The 20294-nt window shown below is 55.9% G+C and overlaps 3 protein-coding genes across 7 annotated transcripts in view; 2 read left to right on the top strand and 1 right to left on the bottom strand.

Annotated features, from left to right (window-relative positions):
• Window positions 1-9238, top strand: part of ZNRF1 (zinc and ring finger 1) — a 99439-nt gene extending 90201 nt beyond the window's left edge. Inside the window, exons 3-5 of one of the 5 annotated variants that reach the window (XM_027119269.1) lie at window positions 5216-5321; window positions 6830-6921; window positions 8562-9238. In XM_027119269.1, coding sequence (XP_026975070.1) covers window positions 5216-5321; window positions 6830-6887 — 164 coding nt within the window. In that variant the 3' untranslated portion in view covers window positions 6888-6921; window positions 8562-9238. The other 4 variants (XM_027119268.1, XM_027119270.1, XM_027119272.1 and 1 more) reach the window with 4 other exon arrangements.
• Window positions 9239-12367: 3129 nt separating this feature from the next.
• Window positions 12368-16500, bottom strand: LDHD (lactate dehydrogenase D). The gene is given in 12 exon segments (XM_027119275.1): window positions 12368-13030; window positions 13118-13229; window positions 13309-13399; window positions 13845-13972; window positions 14053-14181; window positions 14263-14494; window positions 14496-14547; window positions 14709-14868; window positions 15002-15143; window positions 15376-15517; window positions 15765-15877; window positions 16388-16500. Coding segments are annotated over 12 exon segments (1539 nt in total). The 5' UTR covers window positions 16460-16500; the 3' UTR covers window positions 12368-12864.
• A 2378-nt stretch (window positions 16501-18878) lies between these two features.
• ZFP1 (ZFP1 zinc finger protein) overlaps window positions 18879-20294 on the top strand; it is a 63417-nt gene continuing 62001 nt past the window's right edge. The window contains exon 1 of the mRNA XM_027119254.1: window positions 18879-19001. The gene's annotated coding sequence lies outside the window, so the exon portion shown is untranslated. The remainder of the gene's footprint in view (window positions 19002-20294) is intronic.

Genomic DNA, 20294 nt, shown 5'->3' with positions numbered 1-20294 from the left:
CCCCCCAGGAGGCTGGGCCAGCAGCTCTGCGCATGCCGAAGAGTCTCAAGCCTGGGCTCTTCCACACCTAGGCTGGAAATGAGGCTGGCGGTGGAGACTTTGTTTCTGAGTCATTTGCTGGGGATTCTCCCTCTGGCTCCCACCTTCCTTCCTCCCAGGACCGTGACTGCCATCAGGCAGCAGGGGAAGTGGGTTCTGTACGGCACCGCTCAGCTGCACCACACCAGCCTTCCCTCCATGCCGCCGGCAGCTCTGCGGGTCCCCTCGGGGGACGTCGAGCCTGTGCTCTCTGCAGGGCAGCAGTACAGCTCCCTCAGCCTGGCCTGTTCATGCTGAGCACCCAGGTTCCTCCACCAAGTTCACAAAGAGGAAGATCTGAAGCTGTCTGTGAGATGGGTGGTGGTTTCCAGCCACAAGGAAGAGACTCTACCGCCTGGTCTTTTAAGGAAAGGAGGCAGGGTGGCCAAGTGGAAGGAACTTGGCGTGGGAGTCATGGCCACTTACCAGCTGCCTGAGCTGAAGCACAGACCCCCCCCACCCCCAGGGTCTTTAGGACTCACTGAGATGTGTGTGCGACATTTGTGGCATACAGCTGGCCCCAAAGAAGTGAGGGCTCCTTTTTCTCCTCCTCCTCCTTGATCACTTTTCTCAGATAAACGGCAGCTGTCAGGGAGGGGGCAGAAGTGTGCCATCGCCTCCCACCGCAGCGCTGTCACAGAGAGCATCGCCCGCCACTCTGGGCTGGCTAGAGGGCCAGGCGTTGGCACCGTCAGCACCATCCCTCAGGCCAGGCACACTTCCGCACTCCCCCGTGGGCAGGGCCGTTGGCTTTGCACACGGTGTCGGGCAGCTGGCGGCTGTGGGTGCTTGAGAGGCCGTAAGAAAAAGGAAGAAAGCACAGCTTGGGTCTGTGTTCTCATCAGCCAGCATCGGTTGAGCCCCCCTCCTCTAGGGACCTCGGGTGCCCGGGGGCGTTTGGGTCCATCTGCAGAGTGGCCTTAACTTGTGCCCCGGCTTCAGACTGCAAGGTCCTCCGACAGCAGACAGCAGGCTCCCATCACAACAGTGCGGAAGCCTCGTAGGGTCTGGGTGATAGCCAGGCTTCAGCTCCAGCCATTTCCCCTCGCCTGCTAGGCGCCCAGGGACGCCTGGGGGCTGCTCACTCCTAGAGCCCAGGGATCGGGACGGGAAGTTTTACCCAACCCACTCAGGCCTGTGGCTGGATTTGGGCTCCTGCCTTCCGCTGTGGGGAGATGTCGCTCCCCGGGCACTGCGCTGGGTGTGAGCACTCCCTGCTGCCCCGTGCTCTCAGGGTCCCAGCCCTGGCTCCTCTTCATCCCAGGACCCCTCAGGCAGCCTTTTGCAGCCAGGGCTCTGGGTGCTGGTGAAATGTGCTCCCCACTGTGCCAGCCTGACAGGCAGCTGTGCGGTTTAGTTCTTCCCATCCGTGCTGCAGACCCAGGCTGGCTGCTAAGTGTGCGTGAAGATGCTCTGTAATGGGTTGTGTGGTGGCGATCGACTGTTCGTAAGAAAAGTCCAGTGTCTAGCCTCCATGTGCTCAAGTCTGAGTCCTTGATAAGAAGATGAACCGCCCTCGTGCCTCTTTCTCCTTCCCCTTCCCCTAGTGATACCTAGCGAGAAAAGAGAGGAGAGTCCAGTCCAGTCCCGCTGAAGAAGCAAGCCCCAGGTCTCATCCCCTTGCCTGGCTCCCGCCCCCTACCCCAGCCTGGACCTGACAGGACAGACAGAGCGCAGCTCATGCAGCAAACTGTTTGGGACTGAGGGAATTCTGACTTGCCCCTGGGCTCCCAGCTGACTCACCAATCAGAAGGGGACGCTGATTCGGAATCAGTAATGTTGCTGTGTTCCCAAGGAAATCATAAGTGAGGAGGGAAGCACGGAAAAGGGGCTGTATCCCAGATCCTCACTTTACAGATGAGATGCCGGAGACAGAGAGTGGGAATAAATGCCCAAGAAGGTCCGCAGCGACTGCCTTCTCAGAGCTGGTCTATTTTTCCTCCCGTCTTTATTGGAGTTTTTTCCTCCTAGTATTTTATTATGAAAAATGTCAAACGTACAGCAAAGTTGAGAGTTTTGCAGTAAAAACCAAAATCCCCCCACCTAGAGTGTGCATTGTACTGTACTTGCTCTATCACGTCTCTCCACCCACCAATCCGTATTATCCTTTCGATACATTTCAGAGTGAAATGAAAACACTAGTCTGTTTCTTTATTGGGGGTTGTTAATTATAAAAGTAATGCCTGTTCAAACAATTCAAAAATATATAAAAATATTTTTCTTCTAATCCTCCTTTCCTCCGCTACTATTAAAGTGTGTGTTTCCCTCCAGACTTCTTCCTGGGCTTCCACATACACAAATATTTAAATGTGTATGGTATCTAGTGCTTTTTTAAAAATGGGATCATACCCTTTTACAGATGTGCCCCTTGCCACGTTTGGAGTCTGAGGTGACACTCCAGTGGCAGACCGACTGTGTGCTGTCTGCTCTTCCCTCCACGTCGCCCTTTCAGGTGGGCTCTGGGGCTTTGGGTTAGGCAGATCTTAACAGAGAACATGACCACAGGCTGTCCTGGTGGCCTGGAAGCTGAAAGTGACTTCTCTCCCAGCTCTTGTGCATAAGGACTTAAGTATTGAGTTGACTCTATCTTAGTTGTTTTCCTTGGGGTTCCTGATGGGGGGCTCTGAGTCACCATACCCTTCTAGGCCATGAAGAATCCTCATTTTATGGGCCCCAGATGCTTCCCCTTCCACTAAAGTTATCAGAGGGCACAAAGAAACCGCAGTGGTGGAGGGCAGCCCCACAGAGGGTCCCTGGCCCTGCCCCATTCATGAGCCCTTTGACTTCGGCAAGGTGTCTGACTCTCTGGCTACAGTGTCCCCTTTTGCAAAACAGGAATGACACCGTGTACCCTGCCCGGCTTGTAGGATCCTGAGGCTCACTGAACACACGTGAAATCTCAGTGTGTATCGTTGGCAGTGTTCACGATCGGTTAAAATCTTTCAGAAGTGGGGAGTTGCCCTGCTTCAGGCTTTGCTTTCTTTACATCCAGAACCTGTTCTCAGGGTACTTCTCCTATGGTTCTGAGAACTTCTGGGTAACCTTTTGCTGACTTCACCTCTCTCACCTGCCTTTCAAAAATTAGAATTCACCTGGGTTCAGTCGTCTGCCTTCTTGAGATTTGTCTAAGCTCTTTATCCCACATCCACCCCTGTTGCCCACATCTCTCCTCTAAACCCCAGATCTGGACTTGAATGGACTCCAGCAGGTTTCCATTAGCGCGTCCTGGGGGAGACGCCCGGTCAGCGCCTACCACCCAGCTCTGAGCTCATCATTACTTCCCAAGCTGGGCCTCCTTCTGGCTCCCTCTTGCTCTGACAAGTGTGCGCTCCCCTCCCCTGGCCCCCGTTTGCCCAGCTGCCCCAATTCATGCCATCCACCTCCCCCCATTGCTGGTGCCGGCCTTGAGTTCATCTCTCCTGCACCCGGCATTAGCCTCCATAGCAGGCTCCCCATCTGTGGGCTCTTCCAGTCATTTCCAGTAGTTTCAGGAGACTAGATGTGATCAGTGCGTCTCCAAGGCCCTTCAGTGACCCAGATAAAGGCCAGGTAGCACAGCAGGATACAAGTCCGTCCTCAGGAAATGGGTCTCACCTACCCCCCCCCCCCACGGCCCCAGGACTCTGCACCTACTACAGCAAACATCCTGCCTTGCCAGGTGCACAGACGCTGTCCCCTTTGCCCGGAATAGCCCTCCCTGAACAGTCCCCACCCCGACTGGGCATCTCCCGTACTTCTCACATCTGGATCTGTGTGTGTCGTAAGACTTCCAGGAATTCCTGTGCTGTTCATTTCTGTCTTCTTGTTCAGCCGCCCCTGCTAGGCTATGAGTTTCTTGAATCCTGAGACCGTGGCTTATTCACTGAGTCGCCAGTGCCCAGAATGTCATAGAAATGTCGTAGGGGATGCTGGCTCGGCCCCCTGCTGTGCTCGGGCTGTCCTGGCCACGGCTTTGCTTGGGGCCGTGGTGGGCAGCAGCTCCCTTCCATTCCTTCTTTTCTGGTGGGGTGTGGGGTGTCTTTTCTAAATATTTAACTGAGTTAAAATTTGTATAACACACAAGTAACCATTTTTACGTGTACAGTGCAGTGGCATTTGGGACATTCACAATGTTGTGCAACCACCATCTCTTGTCTAGTTCCAAACATGTCATCATCCCAGAAGGAGCTCCTTGCGTGACTCCACTCACATGAAGGAGCTAAAGCAGTCAACCCCATAGAACCCGAGAGTAGAAGTGTTGACAGGGGAGAGGGAAACAGGCAATTGCTATTCAACTGGCAGAAGGTTTCAGGTATGGGGCTTCCCTACAATAGTAGACTGTACTCTTACATTTTTATTAAGAGGGTAGATCTTATGTTAAGAGATCTCACGTTACCACAAGAAAAACAAAGGAAAATCGCTTACTCATTAAGCAGTCACTCCCTAGTGCCCCCTGCCCCCAGCCCCTGACCTACTTTTTTGTCTCTGAATTTGCCTCCTCTGGACATTTCACATAAACGGGATCAGAAAGCAGGTGGCCTTTTGCATCTGGCTCCTTCCACTCGGCACCATGTTTTCAAGGTGCACCCATGTTGCAGCAGGCGTCAGCCCTCCACCCCTTTCCTGGCTGAGGGGATACGCTGTTGTGTGGGTCCACGCGGTTCATTTCTCCATTCATCCGCTGGCGGACCTTTGGGTTGTTTCCACCTTTGGCTCTTGTGAATAATGCTGCCGTGGACACACATGTACGCGTATTTGCTGGGGTACCCGTTTCTTCCCTTCACCCTTGCCTCGTACCACTCTCCTCATCACCATTTTTTCCAAACCAGAAATCCAGTGCACCTGGTCTGTGTGTATGTTTAGGGGGAAAGTCTGTTCAGGGAACCATTCTGTCTCGTGCTGCCTCTGCTGCATGTCTCCTCCTCTCCAAGCTTTTTTCGTCCTTCATCACCTGGGCCGCTTACTTGGTGATTAATCCCATTTTGTCTTCAGGTAGTTAGTGTGTGGTTTGCGTGTCTTGTGTCCACAGTGAGGACCTTTACATCAAGGTCTCTCTCGGGCTTTCGCTGACTCAGGTGACCCATGCAGTCCCAAGCAGCTCCTAGATCCCTGCCTGCTGGTGACTGACCCCCCACTCTCCTCTGTCCCCCCTTTGCAGATGACGTGCTGACTAAAGATGCGGGTGAGTGTGTGATCTGCCTGGAGGAGCTGCTTCAGGGGGACACGATAGCCAGGCTGCCCTGCCTGTGCATTTATCACAAAAGGTACGAGAGGGCCGGCAGGGCCAGCTTAGCTGCACCCCAGACCCCAGAGGGCCCCATCCCTGTGGGTGGGGGGAGAGAAGGGCAGACTGTCACTAGCCACCCCGTCCCCCAGCACTCTGAGTGGAGTCGAGGCAGAGGTCAGCAGGTGGGGAGTTCTGGACGTGCTGAGCGCAGAGCCTGGGTGGCGGGCCCGACGGGGAGGCCTGTGGAGCCCCTGCCCCCTGGAAGGTTGAGCCCCCGTCCATCTCTGTGAGCCCCTCTGCTCCAGTGTGCAGACCCTGGTCTGGGGGGGGGGGGGGGGGTGGTCAGCACAGAGGGGTGTGCTGGCTGCCCCGGCCCCGCCCCTCCTCCCCAGAGGCCCAGCAGGCAGGAATAGCCACTACCTGTGGGCCCCAGTGCTGCAAGCGGCTATAATTAGCAGGACTGAGATTCGCCCTCAGGCTCCAGCATGAGCCTCATTCTTGTTTCCAACTGGAAAGAAGACACCTCCTTACCCAGGACAGGAGGACGCTCTGTGCTGCCCGCGGCCTCCACCTGTTCTCGGCCCCTGGAGCCCCAGAGCTGCTTCCGGACACACAGGCTTTTCCAAAGCCTGACTCACGGGGCCACTGGCCACAGGGCAGCACGTGGATGTGGCTGGTGTCAGAAAGGCGCAAGTGAGGCCTAAGGGGAGGGGGTCTTGGCCTGGGCGCAGCACCCAGCGCTCCAGTGTCCCAGGGAAGCATTGACCAGAGCCAGAAGAAGAGAGTCTTCAGCTCTGGGAGAGACTTATGCAAATGATCTGTCTGGTTCCTGTTTTGAAAATACCCAGATGTTTTACAGAAAGCTGTCTTGGGCCAATTTCTGTTCCCTCTCTGTTCAGACAGTGCTTTCTGTAAACACTAGAGACCAGGATTTCCCCGCTGGCCTCTTGTCTGGCTCTCCTGAGCAAAGTCACCAAGCCACAGGGCCAGTCCTCCCCTGGCCCACCTGCTCCAGGAAGGAGGACTAGATGCTGGCTGCCCACCACAGCCAGCCAAGCCAGGCAGAGCCTGGGCGCCTCCTGCGAGGGAGACCAGGGAGGGAGCCTCAGGCTGCTCCTGTGACTCCGGAGAGGGCTTGCTCAGGGCCGTGAACAGCCTGCCAGGGCTTTGTTCCCACTTCTTTGCCCTTTAAGCCTTGGCGATAGTTGACTGGCTGCCCTGGGCAGCCCCCCACTCTCACCCTCTGACCCGTAGCTGTTGCCGTCCTCCTGGGCTCCATGCCCCAGAGGCCTTGTCCCTCGCGAGGGCACACTCCCTGCGTCCTGCAGTGCCTAGGTCCAGCCCAAGCCCGTACGCACTGCACCGGGACTCCAGCTGTGCCAGGTCCCCCCGGGTGTCCTCCCTTCTGCTAGCAGACAGTGGGTATGTGGGGTCCCCGCAGGTGAGCGTCAGGCATTCCCTGCCCAGAGACCCGACCCTTGGAGCTAGCCCCCAGGGAGCGGCCTGGCCAGCCGGTGATGTGTCTCCCTTACCGTCTCCCCTCAGTTGCATAGACTCATGGTTTGAAGTGAACAGATCTTGTCCAGAACACCCCGCGGACTGACCCTGCTGGGCTCGCTTGCTGACTCCTCTCAAAGGTGAGCCCGTGGTTGGGGTCGCGTTGCTCTGGGGCCTGGAGGCGGAGAGGGGGGCTGAGCTGCCCTCACGGCACCCCGCGCCCCGCCTCCCCCGGCCAGGAGGGGTCGGGGGTGAGGGGAGCATCTCAGCAGCAGGGGTTCCGTGAGATGGGGAGGGTTCCTGGGAAGGTTGAGAGTCCAGACTCGCACGTCACGAGGAAGAACCTGCCGGGTAGAGGAAGGTGAGTTGGGGGAAGGCCCCTCGTGTTCCCCGTGTCTAGGGCGAATCTCCCCGAGGAAGGTTCAGGAAGGTCCCTTGGAAAGTGCTGGGCAGGAGAAGCAGCACAAGCCCTGGGACAGGATGCTGCTTTGCACCCCAGCTGTGCCTCGTGCTTGCTGGGGGGCCGGGGCAGGTCCTTGCCCCTCAGTGGCGTGGGTGTCTCTGCTGCTGCTTTGGGGACGGGATAATCTTGCTTGCGTCCCCACGTGGACAGCACACTCATTGGACAAGACCGAGTGTGGGACGGCGCCTCGTTCCCTGCAGCGCTTGTCAGCAGTCAGCGCTTGGCTGGTTCTTCCCGCCTGCACCCACCGCCCTCACCCCCTTCCAGATGAATCTGAGGCCTCCAGGCCAGACCTGGGGCCCCGCCACCCAAGTCCCTGTTTGCACAGCAGACCAGCACAACCAGCTTCCTCCTGAGATGCGCACATGTGCTCCCCTGTCACCGTCGTCCAACCCCAGTTTCTCCCGCAGGTGCCCTGCTTTACTGCTGACCCTTCTCTCCTGTCCCCATCCTAGCTGGCCCTCCCAAGTTCTGGGCTGGCACTCTTCTGTTTTCTGCCAAATGAGAAACCAAAACCCACCTCATCTCACGTGAATCCAAGGGTTTGGGGGCCTCTTTTGTGCTCTCTCTCCTCTCTCTCTCCCTCTCCCTCTTTCTCTCGGGGCCTCTTTTGCGCACTCTCTCTCTCTCTCCCTCTCCCTCTTTCTCTCGTTTTTTGTTTTCTTTTGTTCTTTGTTAGGTTTATTTTATTTATTCCAAGTAAACTCCCAGAACAGCTGATGATGTCAAACTATTCAGGGACATTTGCCCTTTTTACCTTCACCTCAAAAACTGAGGACGTGGGGTGAAGAAAAGGCGAGGGGGAGCGTGAGGCAGAGGGAATGGAGCTTCGTGCTGGCTGCAAGTCCAAATTCCCGGCATGATGTTTGGCTTCGGGGCCCCCAGACCGGAACCACAGGTGCCCCTGCCCGGCCTCAGCGGGATGCACGCGGCTGGCCTCGGGCCCGATGGAGCACGACTTACATCTTACGGTCCCCACAGGGACAGCCAGGCCCCCGTTCCTGAGAGGAGGCTTCGGACACTGGGGCAGAGCTGAGCTGGGGACACCAGTGGGAACAGGGCACCCCTCCTGCACTGACTTCCAGAGAATGGTTCTCCCTTTCTCCCTGAGGACACCAGATTGAATGAGAGCGAGTTTGAGAGAAGAAAGAATCACCCAATATCCTTCCCCTCATCCTCATCTCAGGAGGGAAAGGGCATTTTCTTTTTCACCTTTGAAAGGCGTTGTGGGTCTGTCTCTAAAGTGTTTACAAAAAAAAAAATATATAAAAAAAAATGTCTAGTGTCGACTGGTGTTTTCCCTCGTGATGTTTACAGATTGCCGTCTGCTGCCCGGCCAGAACCCGCTCAGTGACAAAACGACCAGAGCCGGGTTCTCGCCACTCGCAGAGCAGAGCTCACAGCCCTCCCGTGCCCAGCACCCGGCGGTCTCTCCATCAACCGCTCTGCCTTGGTTTTTTTTGTTGTTGTTGTTTGGTTGGTTTTTTTCCCCAATTTTCTGGCTTGGTTTTGCACTTTTCTCCCCTTGGGACCCTGATATCTTGACTTCATTGCCAAAAACCAACCCACTGAGGACCTTCTCCCCCCCTCCTTTCCATTTCTCCTCCCCTCTTCCCTCCTGGTTCTGGTCAGTTCAGAGGATTTAACAATCACAAGTGTCCTGCAAAAATGCCTGAACGTTTTTCTTAGACCCTTGTGGATTTTTTTTTTCCAGAAAACCTAGACAAACAAAAGACTTATTAAAGGGATATGTACAGCTGCCCCTGTTTTCAGGCATTCTGTTTGAGAACATTCTAGCCATTGATGTTCACATGTGGCATCAGCCCCTGCAAGATAGGTTTCTGTATTTATATTTTAAAATACAAAAAAAAAAAAACCTTATAAAATGTTTAAAAATACGTTCAAAGCTGGGGGAAAAGGCTTTCTTCATTAGTCAAGGTGTTTTGATATGGTATTAAAATAATGTCTAATAAAAGATGCACTGTGTGACTTCATTTTAATCAAGTATTGTTACACAATCAAGAAATGGGCGTTGACGGTCTGTCCGCTGCTCCCTTGCCTACCTCCTTAGCCTTCCTTCAGGCTAGCATCGGGGCTACAGGTGTGTGATGTGGTTCTCAGCGATCACGCCCGGGTGAGGGAACGTGGCAGGTCAGGCCGGAGTCCCGCAGCTTTACGACCCATTCAAGCCTCGTGGAATCTATCTGCCATCAGCTGTGGAGCGGTCGTGACAGAACTCTTCTGGAAAGATCTGCAGGGCAAAGACCTTGCAGCGGATGGAGGCTGCAAGGATGCGGGTTCTTCCAGGCACTAGCCCAGACCGCCCCCCACCCAATCCCTGGCTCCCCATTCCACACCCTGCCCTTCCTGTTGCTCCGGCCACATCTCAGTGCTGACTCATGGGCATCCTTCATTGAGGCCCAGAATGAGGCCCTGGTTTGGGGCTGAGCCAGCTCAGAGCCCTTGAACTAGAGCCAGCCACTCAGGGCTCACACGAGTTGGCACACCTTGGGCTGGGTGGGAAGCTCAGGGCAGCAGGTAGCAGTGCCCACCTGGCGCCTCTGTCCCTGTGCCAGACCGGCTCCCGGAGCGGCATTCCAGAGCCTCCTGCAGAGCCTGTGAAGAAAGCTGTGGAGGAAGACTCCTGCTCCGCCCCTTCTCGGGCCTCCTGTGTGCTGCTGCCTCTATGGGCTCTGACCCCACCAGGCCCAGGCTCTGCAGTTGTCTTCTGTCAGACACTTGCTGAAGCACCTGCTCTGTACAAGGGCATTGCAGGCTGGTGGGCAAATCTGAGCCAAGGCACTGGCACACTCAGCATTTCAGAGAAATACTCAAGAGGAGTTTGTGGGTCTGAGCTTGTGGGGTAATGACCCCGGGTACCCGCAGTCGCCATGGTGGCAAAAACCTGGGCTCTAAACTGTCTGTATGGGGCTCCTTTGCCTGGCAGAACCACGCTGGGGAAAGGACTTCATCTGAACTTCAGATGCCCCACACGTGAAGTGGGAACAAAGTCACGCGGCTCAGAGGCCACCGTGAGGGTCAGAGGATCTGCCCAGAAGCCCCTGGCACGTGCGTAGCAGGCTCGCTCGTGGCTTTGTCACCGCAAAGAGCACTGTTCTATTCACAGCACCTCCTGCTTCTGCCTGGCAACTATGTCTGCCTGTTCTATATTTAATTCCTCCAGCAAAGCTGGCCCTGAGGATCTCCTTGCCTGACCCCTGGGCCTGCAGGCAGAGGAGGCCTCTGTGCCCACCTCGGTGGCTTAGGCCTGGCAGCCTTGGCAGCGCCCTGGGTGAGCTGAGGGGTCGAGCTGGGTTGGGGCAGGGCTGGAGCCCACGCCGGCTGCTATTCCAGGCTCCTGGGGCTGGTGCCTATCCCACCCCCAGCGACTTCACTCCCACCTGGCACACTGCAGCCCTCTGCTGGTTGCCGTCTCCTCCAAATTCAGACCCAGACTGCCAGCTCCTGGGCGGGGGTAGGACCAGGGTTGTCCGGGCTTTCCAGATGGAACTGGTGTCTGTCATCCTCCATCCCAACAGCTCTCCTCAACTCTGCCTTTCCGGGAGGGGAGGGAATTGGCAGGCACTGGGAGGTGGGTTCCACCCACTCCCTCTGCTAAGGGCCCAGCACACGTGAAGGGGAGGGGGCTTCCTGGAAAGGGGCACCTCACTAAAACCAGTCATCTAGGAGCCATTTAATGGTGTCGAGGTTTTTAGGTCCTTATTCCTAGGGAATAGATGCTGGATTATATAGGTGAATGATGTCAACAAATTTGTAACTCAATTCCAAATGGTTCCCCAAAAAATACACGCACGAAGCAAGTAAGGCAAAAATATTCATTGTTGAATCTTCAGTGGCTAGTATTTCAGTGAACAGTGTACTTGTTCTTCCAACTGTCCTGCGTGTTTGGAGTTTTTCCTAGTAAAGAATTGTGGGGAAGTGGCCATTTGCTGAACACCTACTAGTTGCCAGGCACTGAGGGGCACATCAGAGACAAGCCCTGCCCTGTAGGGGAGGAGCCTGCCCCTGCAGAATGCTGCCCCGGGGGGCTGCTGGTGGTGGGCTGCCTGCGTGGAGGGGAGGGCACTGGTGGCTGATGGTTAGATGGTTCGAGTCCGCTTTATTGGGTGCTTGTGGGGGAGGGCCCATGGGACTTGCCCCACACCACCCCCTGGCACATCCAAGGGACAGAAATGTCACAGAGGAGCGAACTCAGGGCTCAGCCCCAAGTTAGCAGAAAGGAGGGGTTCCAAGAACCGAGCTGGTCTCAGGAGCCAGAGGGGCTGCCTGAACAGCTGAGGGGAGAGGTGGGGAGGGGCGGAGGGAGTGGAGGCAGGGAAGGAGCTCAGAGGTGGCTTGGGAGAATGGGAGTGAGGCGAGATGGAGTGTGCCCCTGGCTCCCCTGCACCCCTCGCCCAGCCCTTTTCCTAAGGGCCAAGGCCTTGGGGTGAGGGAGATGGGCCTGCACTAGAGGCTCCTGGGACCTGCAGGGGCGTGGAGAGCTTAGAGACTGGTTTCCAGGACTCCAGACACCTGCTAGACCCTGGGAAGTGGGGGGCCCAGAGCTGAGAGCTGCAGGTCCCTGCAGAGGTGAGTGTTGGGCACCACTGCCCCAAGCAGATACTGGTGTCTAAGCTCTGAGGTGTCGGGCGCCCTCTCGTGGGCTTAGGGGGAACAACTGCCAGGTACCCCAGACAAGGTCCTCTGATCAGGAATCCTGACCGAGGCAGGAGCAGGCCCCAGGGTGGACTGAGCCTGAGGTTGAGGCAAAAAAGCTGGTAGTATAATACATCACACTGTGGAGAGGTGTGGTACCAGGAAAATCACTTCCATTTGCAATGGTTGGTAGCAGCCACCTGAAGGACATGTTCAGAATGTTCTAGAGTACACTTGGGGCTCAGTGGGGGAGTCTGTGGTAAGTGATGATGGACATGGGCAAGTCCTTAGGCCCTGGGGCTCTGAGAGGCAGAGCAGCTGCCCCTCCTCAGGCTGCAGCAAGTCAGAGGGCAGGCCCGGGATGAGGGACGAGGACGTCACCAGCCAAAGGACAAAGAACTTGGAGGAGGTGGGGCGGGCAGGCACAGGGGTTCATTCACAGGTGCTGCCTGCTCATCTCCAGACAACTGCACGTGGGGTTCAGGTTTATTTTGGGGGTCATGAGTGTGGAGCGGAAGGTCCCTTCCCCCACCAGCAAAGGAGCATTCCTGTCACCAGGCAGATGGAGTTGGGCTATAGGTGCTGGGGCCCCCAGCCTTTGTTCTCCTGCCCTGGCAGTGGGGAGGCTAAGCTGGAGGGGGGTTGTCCTAGTCTTTGGGGTGACTGACCCACACCACCTTACAGGATGTGTAAGCGAGCAGAGAGGAAGCAGCTTCACCGGGAATGACCCTGAGCCATTTACTGGACCAAAGGCTCCTGAGGCCAGCAAGAGGGCCAGGGAGAAGACAGCCGACCAGGCTTCTCCCTCCTCTCTCTGGCCTCGGCTGGGATGAAAGGGCTAGCGGGCTGGCGAAGACCCCTGCAGGGTCCAGGCAAAGGCAGAGCTGTTCCATGGCAGGAAAACAGGTTCCGGAACAGGAGGTGCCACTCTCTGGGGGCTTGTGGGCCAGGTGCTCCGAGCCCCTCACAGCACCTTGCCTGGGTTCATGAGGCCTCGGGGGTCTAGCGTGGCCTTGAGCTGCCGCATGGTCTCAATGCCCACCGTGCCCACCTCCTCCTGCAGCAGCTGCCGCTTGCCCAGACCGATGCCATGTTCCCCTGTGCACGTGCCACGGAGTGCCAGTGCTCGCCTGGGAAGCAGCGGGAAGAGGTCCTCAGCGGGTGCCCCTCCCAGTTCCCTCAGCTCTCTCCCACCCTGCTTCCCGCTTTGCCCTTACCTGACCAGCTGTTCTGCAAAGGCCTTGACCCTGAGGAGCTCCTCGTGGTCCTCCGGGTCTACCACCAGGATGCAGTGGAAATTGCCGTCACCCACGTGCCCAACGATGGTTCCTGGGGGCCCAGAGGACACAGCTGCTGCCCCAGCCCCGCCCCCACCCTCCCACCGCGCCCCGCATGGGGCAGGCAGAACCTGTGAGTCCCGAGGCCTGCAGGTCCTCCTTGGTCTGCACCAGGATCTCCGGCAGCCGGGAGATGGGCACACACACGTCGGTAGAATAGCCCTGAGTCGGGGCAGGCCGGTGAGCTTCCCTCCCTCACCCAGCCTGCCCAGGAGGTAAGGGGTCAAGGGTACGAATGGGCTCGGGGTGCTCGGCCTCTCACATGAACGTGCCTACTGTCTCTAAGCCTCAGTTTCCCTGCGCAACAAGGCGACTGGCCCGGCTAGGCTCCCAGGGCTCTCATCCTGCTCCCCACCCCCGCTACCGTGCAGGCCCCCCAGCACCTGGAGCCCAGCCTCCCCTTCCGCTTCACCACCTCTTCCTCCAGGAAGCCTGCCTTCTGTGTCCACACTGCCCCTCCTTGGTCCCTGCACCCAGGGCCTGGCTCGGGGCAGGGGCTCCCTCCCGAGGATTTGGCAGTCCTGCCTGCTGGAGCCTCTGCCTGCTGCCCTGGACAATAGGGCAGTAGGCTGAGGAAAGGCTCCCGTGTCCACCCCAGCCCGCTCACCTTGCAGCCCGGCCGCAGCGCCAGGGCAGCGTACCAGGCGTTGTGCCGCGCTGCCCAGAGCCGGCTGCGGTCCTCCGCCTCCTTGGCCCAGGAGAAGTGAGAGCCTCCGTTGTGCCGGATGATCTCCTCTGTCGGGGGCGGGGGGTTGACACCAGGCCCTACTCTGGGGCAGCCCAGGCCCCGCCCCGCCCACAGCACCCCAGCACACCTGTGCGCTGCACCTGCTCTGCCAGCGCCTGCTCGGAGCCGTGGAACTCGAGGAAGAGCGTGGGCGCCACGCAGCAGTTCAGCTTGCTATGCCTGTTGCAGGCATCCATCATGACGTCATCCAGGAACTCTGGGACCAAGGAGAAGCCACGTGAGGTGACGCATGGCCTTCAAAGGGGAGCCCACCTGGACGGCCCAATCCCAGGCTCACCAATGCGGGCCACGGGCACTGCAGCCTGGAGGATGTGTACGGTGCTGTCCACGGCCGCCTGGACGCTGGGGAAGGCACAGGTGGCAGCCACCGTGGCCTCAGGGGCAGGGTGCAGGCGCAGTGTAGCGGCCGTGATGAGGCCCAGCGTCCCCTCGGAGCCCACAAACAGCCCAGTGAGGTTGTAGCCAGCTGCGCTCTTCCTGGTTCCCCGGGGACATGAGGTAGGTGAGTGCCCAGGCCACGTGACGACGGATTTGTGGCCAGAAGCCAGGTGGGGAGCTGAGCCTGAGGTCTGGGCTCACCCGCCTCTGTGCAGACTGCCACCCAGGCAGCCGTTTCCTGGCACAGCCCAAATAGGCCTCCGGACCACCAGCTTTGGCCCACAGGGCAATTTCACGACCCGCCTCTCCAGGAGGCCCCCGTCGCCGCCGGTAGAGGGCGCTCACCGGAAGTGACGTCCCGGGCCTGCGGTGTGAAGCAGCCGCCCTCCCGGCAGCACCACCTCCAGGTTCAGCACGTTGTCGCGCATGGTGCCGTAGCGCACAGCGTTGGTGCCCGAGGCGCCGGTGGCCACCATGCCGCAGAGAGAGGCGTCTGCACCTGGGTCTGGAGGGCAGAGGGCAGGCAGAAGGAAGCCTGGGGCGGGTGCCCGTGGGCAGAGGGGTCCGCCAAGCCCCGGAAACACCCCTGCCACGAGGGAGCCCTCCAGGCCCAGGAAAGTCCTGGAGCCCCAGCCTACCCACAGGGAACCAGAGGCCGCTGTCGCGCAGGTGGGAGTTGAGGGCTTTGCGGGTGACGCCGGGCTCCACCACCACAGAGAAGTCTTCCGGATTCAGCTCCAGGATTCGGTCCATGTGGGTCAGGTTGACACAGACGCCGCCCTGACAGAGGGCGTTCAAGCGGTTACTGACCTAGATCTTTCGCCAGGACACAGCCCCCAGGACCCCAGCTCGAGGCCGACCTCCCAGCAGCCAGACCAGAGCCCCGGGATGGCAGGTAAGGAGGGCTGGACCTGGCCAGCCAGGCTGGTGTGGTGGAGGAGGCAGCTGCCGGTGTGACAAGTGTGGTGGGACTAGAGCCTGGCCAGGGGAGTTGTCCACCCACCATACATACCTGCACGGCACAGACTCCACCCTCAAGCCCGGTGCCCGAGCCGAATGGGATGATGGGCACGCCTTGGCCATAGCACAGGGCTGCCAGCCGGCTGACCTGCTCCACATTCTGGGGCCACACCACGGCGTCCGGAGGTTGGCACCTGGAACCAGACCCTCAGCAATGTAGGGGTGTGTGGTACCCTCTGGTCCTGCTCAAGTTTGAAGATATGGCAGGGCCTGAGGCTGCACAGTGGGCGAGGGGCAGAGAACACCCTTCTGGGGGCATAGAGGAGAGGTGGAGGATGCCAGATCACCCAAAAACAGATGGCGGGGGTTGAGGGGCAGAAGATAACCCAGGACCCTCACTCCCAGCCAGGGGTTCTGATGCAGGGGAGTGGCGGAGCCCACCTGTGCATTGACTCATCGTGCCCGTGCTGCTCCCGGACCACAGCAGCAGTAGTCACATGGGGGCTCCCCACAACTGCCTTCAAAGCCTCCACAAAGCCCTCGCTGAGTTCACCCTGCAGGGGAGAAACACATTGGCAGGGTCACTCAAAGATACCTGGGACCACCTGGCCAGTGGGAGGGGTGGGAGTGGGGGTTCCATTGCCTGTGAACAGAGGCACCCACACCCCTACCCCGCTTCGGCCGGGGGCTCGTAGGGCTCTTGGAGCCCTTCTGGGGATTTCTTCCCATTTTACAGATGAGGAAAAGAAGCCAGCAAGTCCAGGACAGGGCCTGGCCTAGAACCCAGCTCCTTGCCTCCCAGGCATTCTTTCAAAATGTGTGTGTATTCCGGGCCCTCAAAGGGGTGCCCTAGAGTCCACAAATCTTTCAGTTGACACCCCCCAGCCCCACTCATGGCAGCTGTGAGGGCTTCGGCCCAGCGCACTGAACACCCACATTTGACCTGGGGTGAGCCCAGCGAGCCTCTGCTCAAGGTCTCCTGGTGCTGGGGCAGCACAGAGTCTGGCCGGAACTCGGCATCAGGGGCCCCCCACCCTCTAAGGGGCTCCTCTCCTCCCACCTACCTGAGTCCCCCTGGAGCAGTAGCCCCTCCAGGGGAACATCCCCCAAGTTGCAGCCCGGAGCAGGCTGGCCATAGCTGGGCAACAGCCGGTGACCACCCCAGCCTATTGGTTGTGCTGGGGGCAGGGCTGCTTAAGGTGGCACGGCCTTAAGGTGGCCCTGCCAGCCCTTGCTGAGTCAGTACTTCTTAAAGGAGAGGTGAGGCTTACTGAGCACAAAGGGAAACAGAACAGCCGCCACTTCCTGGCTTAAGACTATGCAGTGGCTTCTTGTGGTCCGAATACCCAGAGCTCCAGCAAGGCTCAGGGGCTTGGGACACACCCTTGATTTTTCTCACCCTGCAAGTCCCAGCTCCAGTGTCACAGTTAGAGTAGGCCTTGATCGGGGCTATGAGGAGGAAAGCACAGGGAGGCTCTTGGGGGTTAGGATGGGGGTAGGGCAGTAAGGCAAGCCAGGAAGACTTCCTGGAAGAGGAGTGCTAAGGATGAGCAGCAGTTTGCCAGATCAGCCAAGGAAAAGACTGTCGCATCCCTTTGTCTCCACTCTCCCACTGGGCATATCCCAGGATCGAGGGGAGTGATGTGGCTGCTGCTCTTGAAAGTATTCCAAGCTCTGTTTTCCTCCCACAGCAAATTTGAAGAGGTGTGTTGCTAACATTACTGAGATAAAGCTATTTCTGGCTTTGTTTTTCTTCCCAGTCAAACCAGGAATACAAACTCCTACTTGGGTCCTTCTCCCCAAGCACATTTGAATGAGCCCACATTTCCATTCTCAGTGTGTTGCTTAACTGGCTTATCTCAAAAATCATCTCTTTTACAGTTGGTTAGTTCAAATCAAGATCCAGGGAAAGTCCACAGAATGTATTTGGTTAATGTGTCTCATAAGCGTCTTAATCTAGAACAGTTTCCCTCTCCCCCATTCTTCCATGACATTTATTTGTTAAAGAAACTAGGTCACTTGTTCTGTAGAATTTTCCGCATTCTGTTTTTGGATGATTGTATCCTTGTGAGATTCTGTACTTCTTGTAAACTGTTACATCTAGATGTGGTACTGTCTAATACACTTGCTGAACTGATAGCAATGTTCTGTATCTGTGCTTTCCAATATGGTAACCGTTAGCCACATGTAGCTGTTGGTACTAGAGGTATCTATGGATGGAGGAGAGATGCCAGGTAGAGTTTTGTGGCAAACCCTAAAAAGAAGAGCCATGATAGAGATTCCTAAGGTTCTGGAGCAGGGTCATGACATCTGCAACAGAGACCTACACACTATACAAAAACACTGCCCCGGCCTACTACTGGGTCCTGGTTAAGATGGTGAGTGTGACCACAAGATACCATTGAGTGATCATGTGGCCAGAGTTGGCTGTCATGACCTGCCTTCTATCAGACCCACCAAGTCATAAAGTCAGGCAGGTCCAAAACAAAAAGGGGAGCAAGAAAATTGGGCACAAGCAGGGCCAGAGGGCAAAGTCAGCTGCATGAGTAGGTGGCCCAGACCCCCATGTCACCCACCATTGCTTGGCCAGTACCTTTCCCTCAGCTCACACCTACAGCCGTATGGGGGAACTCTTATGACCAGCTGATGGAGGAGGAAAAAGTTCAAGCTTGATTCGTGAATGGATTGGCTCAATATGAGGGTTTGAGCTGAACATGGACTGTTGTACTACAGCCCCACTTGGGAGTAACCCTGAGATCCTCCCGATTGGCAGAGCTCCAGGTCATGCACCTAGTCATCCCCTTTTGTAGAAAGAAAAGGGGTCCAATAGAAGAATATATATGGGCCCATGGGCAATGGTGAATGGCTTGGCTGGTTGGTCAGGGGCCTATGAGGAGATTGGAACATCAGGGTCAAGGAGGTTTGGAGAAGAGGCACATAGATGGATCTTGAGGACCAGACACAAAGTGAGGTCTTTATAGCACACGTATCATATGTTAACGCCCCCCAGAGAGCATCTGCCATGGAAGAGACTAAACCAAGTAAACAGCGTGATTCAGCCAGCAGTCATCGGCCAGCCACTGTGAAAGACCCCCCCAGCGCTGGCACAATGGCAGTAGGCGAGAGGCTAGTAACAGGTCCACCGGCATGGACACCCACTCACTAAGGCTGACCTAGCTACTGCCACTGCTGAGTGTTCACCCTACAGCGACACTGAATCTGCCACATGGCACCATTCCTCAGGGAGACCAGCCAGCCACTTGGTAACAAGTTGACCACGTCAGACCCTTTCCACTCTGGAAAGGGAGCAATTTATCTTGACTGAAATCAATGCAGTACATATTATGCGTATCGTTAGCCTCTCCTGCCTGCATGGCCTCAGCCAGCACCAGCATCTGAAGGCTCACACAGTGTTTGACCCACCGACATGGTATATCACATACCATCCCCTCAGGCCAAGTGATCCACTTTTTAGCAAAGGCGGGCGCAGTAATGGGCAGATGACCGTGGGATCCACTAATCCTAATGTCTACCTCCCCATCCTGAGGCCGCCGACCTGACAGAGCAATAGAAGGAACGGCCTTTGGAAGGAACAGCTAACATTCCAGCTCGGAGACGCATCAACTCAACCAGAGTGCCCAAAGAGGAAGATATTTTCATATGATTAATGGATAAAGGGTGAGTATCCAAATTATTTTTACCTTTTTATTTCAAAATAATTTCATTTATTTATTTTTTTGTTAAAAATATTTATTTATTTTATTTTATTTATTTGACTGCACCAGGTCTTAGTTGTGGCATGTGGGATCTGTAGTTGAGGCAAACTCATAGTTGCGGTGTATGAGATCTAGTTCCCTGACCAGGGATCGAACCCAGGTCCCCTGCATTGGGAGCGTGAAGTTTTAGTCACTGGACCACCAGGGAAGTCCCTCGAAATAATTTTAGACTTACAGAAAAGCTGCAAAAATAGTACAGAAAGTTTCTGTATACCCTTCACTTAGTTTTCACTAATGTTTACATTATACATAACCACAGTACAATTATCAAAACTAATTAGTAAAATACTAATTGATACAATTAGAGAATTGGTACATTACTAAACTGCAAATTTGATTTCACCCGTTCTTCCACTAATGTCCTCTGGTTTTCTGGGGTGTTAGTTGTCTTGTCTCCTTCATCTCCTACAATCTGTGACAGTTCCTCAGTCTCTCCTTGTCTTTCTGACCTTGACGTTTTGAGGAGTATGGATCAGTTACCGTGTTGAACGTTCCTCAGTGTGGGTTGTCTGATGTTTTCTCACGAGTAGATGGAGGCCATGCATTTTTGGCAAGAATACTACAGAAGTGTTGTTCCCTTCTCAATATATCATATCAGCAGTGTAAGGAGTCAGTATGTCTTATTACTGATGGCAATAGCCTGGATCATTTAGTTTAGTTCATGTCTGTGGTGTTTCTGCGCTGTGAAGTTACTCTTTTTCTCTTTGTAGTTAATGAATATACCAGGGTAGAAAGTTTAAGGCTGCAAATATCCTGTTTCACCTCACTTTCACTCATGATTTGTAGCATCCATTGGTGGACCTTGCCTGCCTTCATTGTTGTCATGGCGTTCTAACAGCGATTTTCTATGTCTCTTATTTCTTCGATATTATTTAGTTAGAATTATTCTCTAAGGAAGAGCCATCCCTTCTGCTTCATTTATTTATTTACTGAATCATTTGTACATTACCGATATAGACTCATGGATTTTTTTTTTATTCCATAGGTTATAATCTAATACAATCATTATTTATTTTGTTGTTCAGATTATCCCAGCTTTGGTCACTGGGGGCCTCTGTCATATAGACTTGTCTGCCCTTTAGACTGGCCCTTACCTTTTTATGAGCACTGTCTTACATTGTAGTACCATAAGATGCTCCAGGCTCATCTTGTCTTTTCCCTCCCCAGATCAGTAATCAACTGCTTTTCCAAGGAG

The sequence above is a fragment of the Aethalodelphis obliquidens genome, unplaced genomic scaffold (assembly GCF_003676395.1).
Source record: "Aethalodelphis obliquidens isolate GAN/ISIS:26980383/991018 unplaced genomic scaffold, ASM367639v1 scaffold20, whole genome shotgun sequence".
NCBI lineage: Eukaryota > Metazoa > Chordata > Mammalia > Artiodactyla > Delphinidae > Aethalodelphis > Aethalodelphis obliquidens.
Note: the sequence above shows the minus strand (reverse complement) of the source record. Positions and strands in the feature narration are given on the sequence as shown.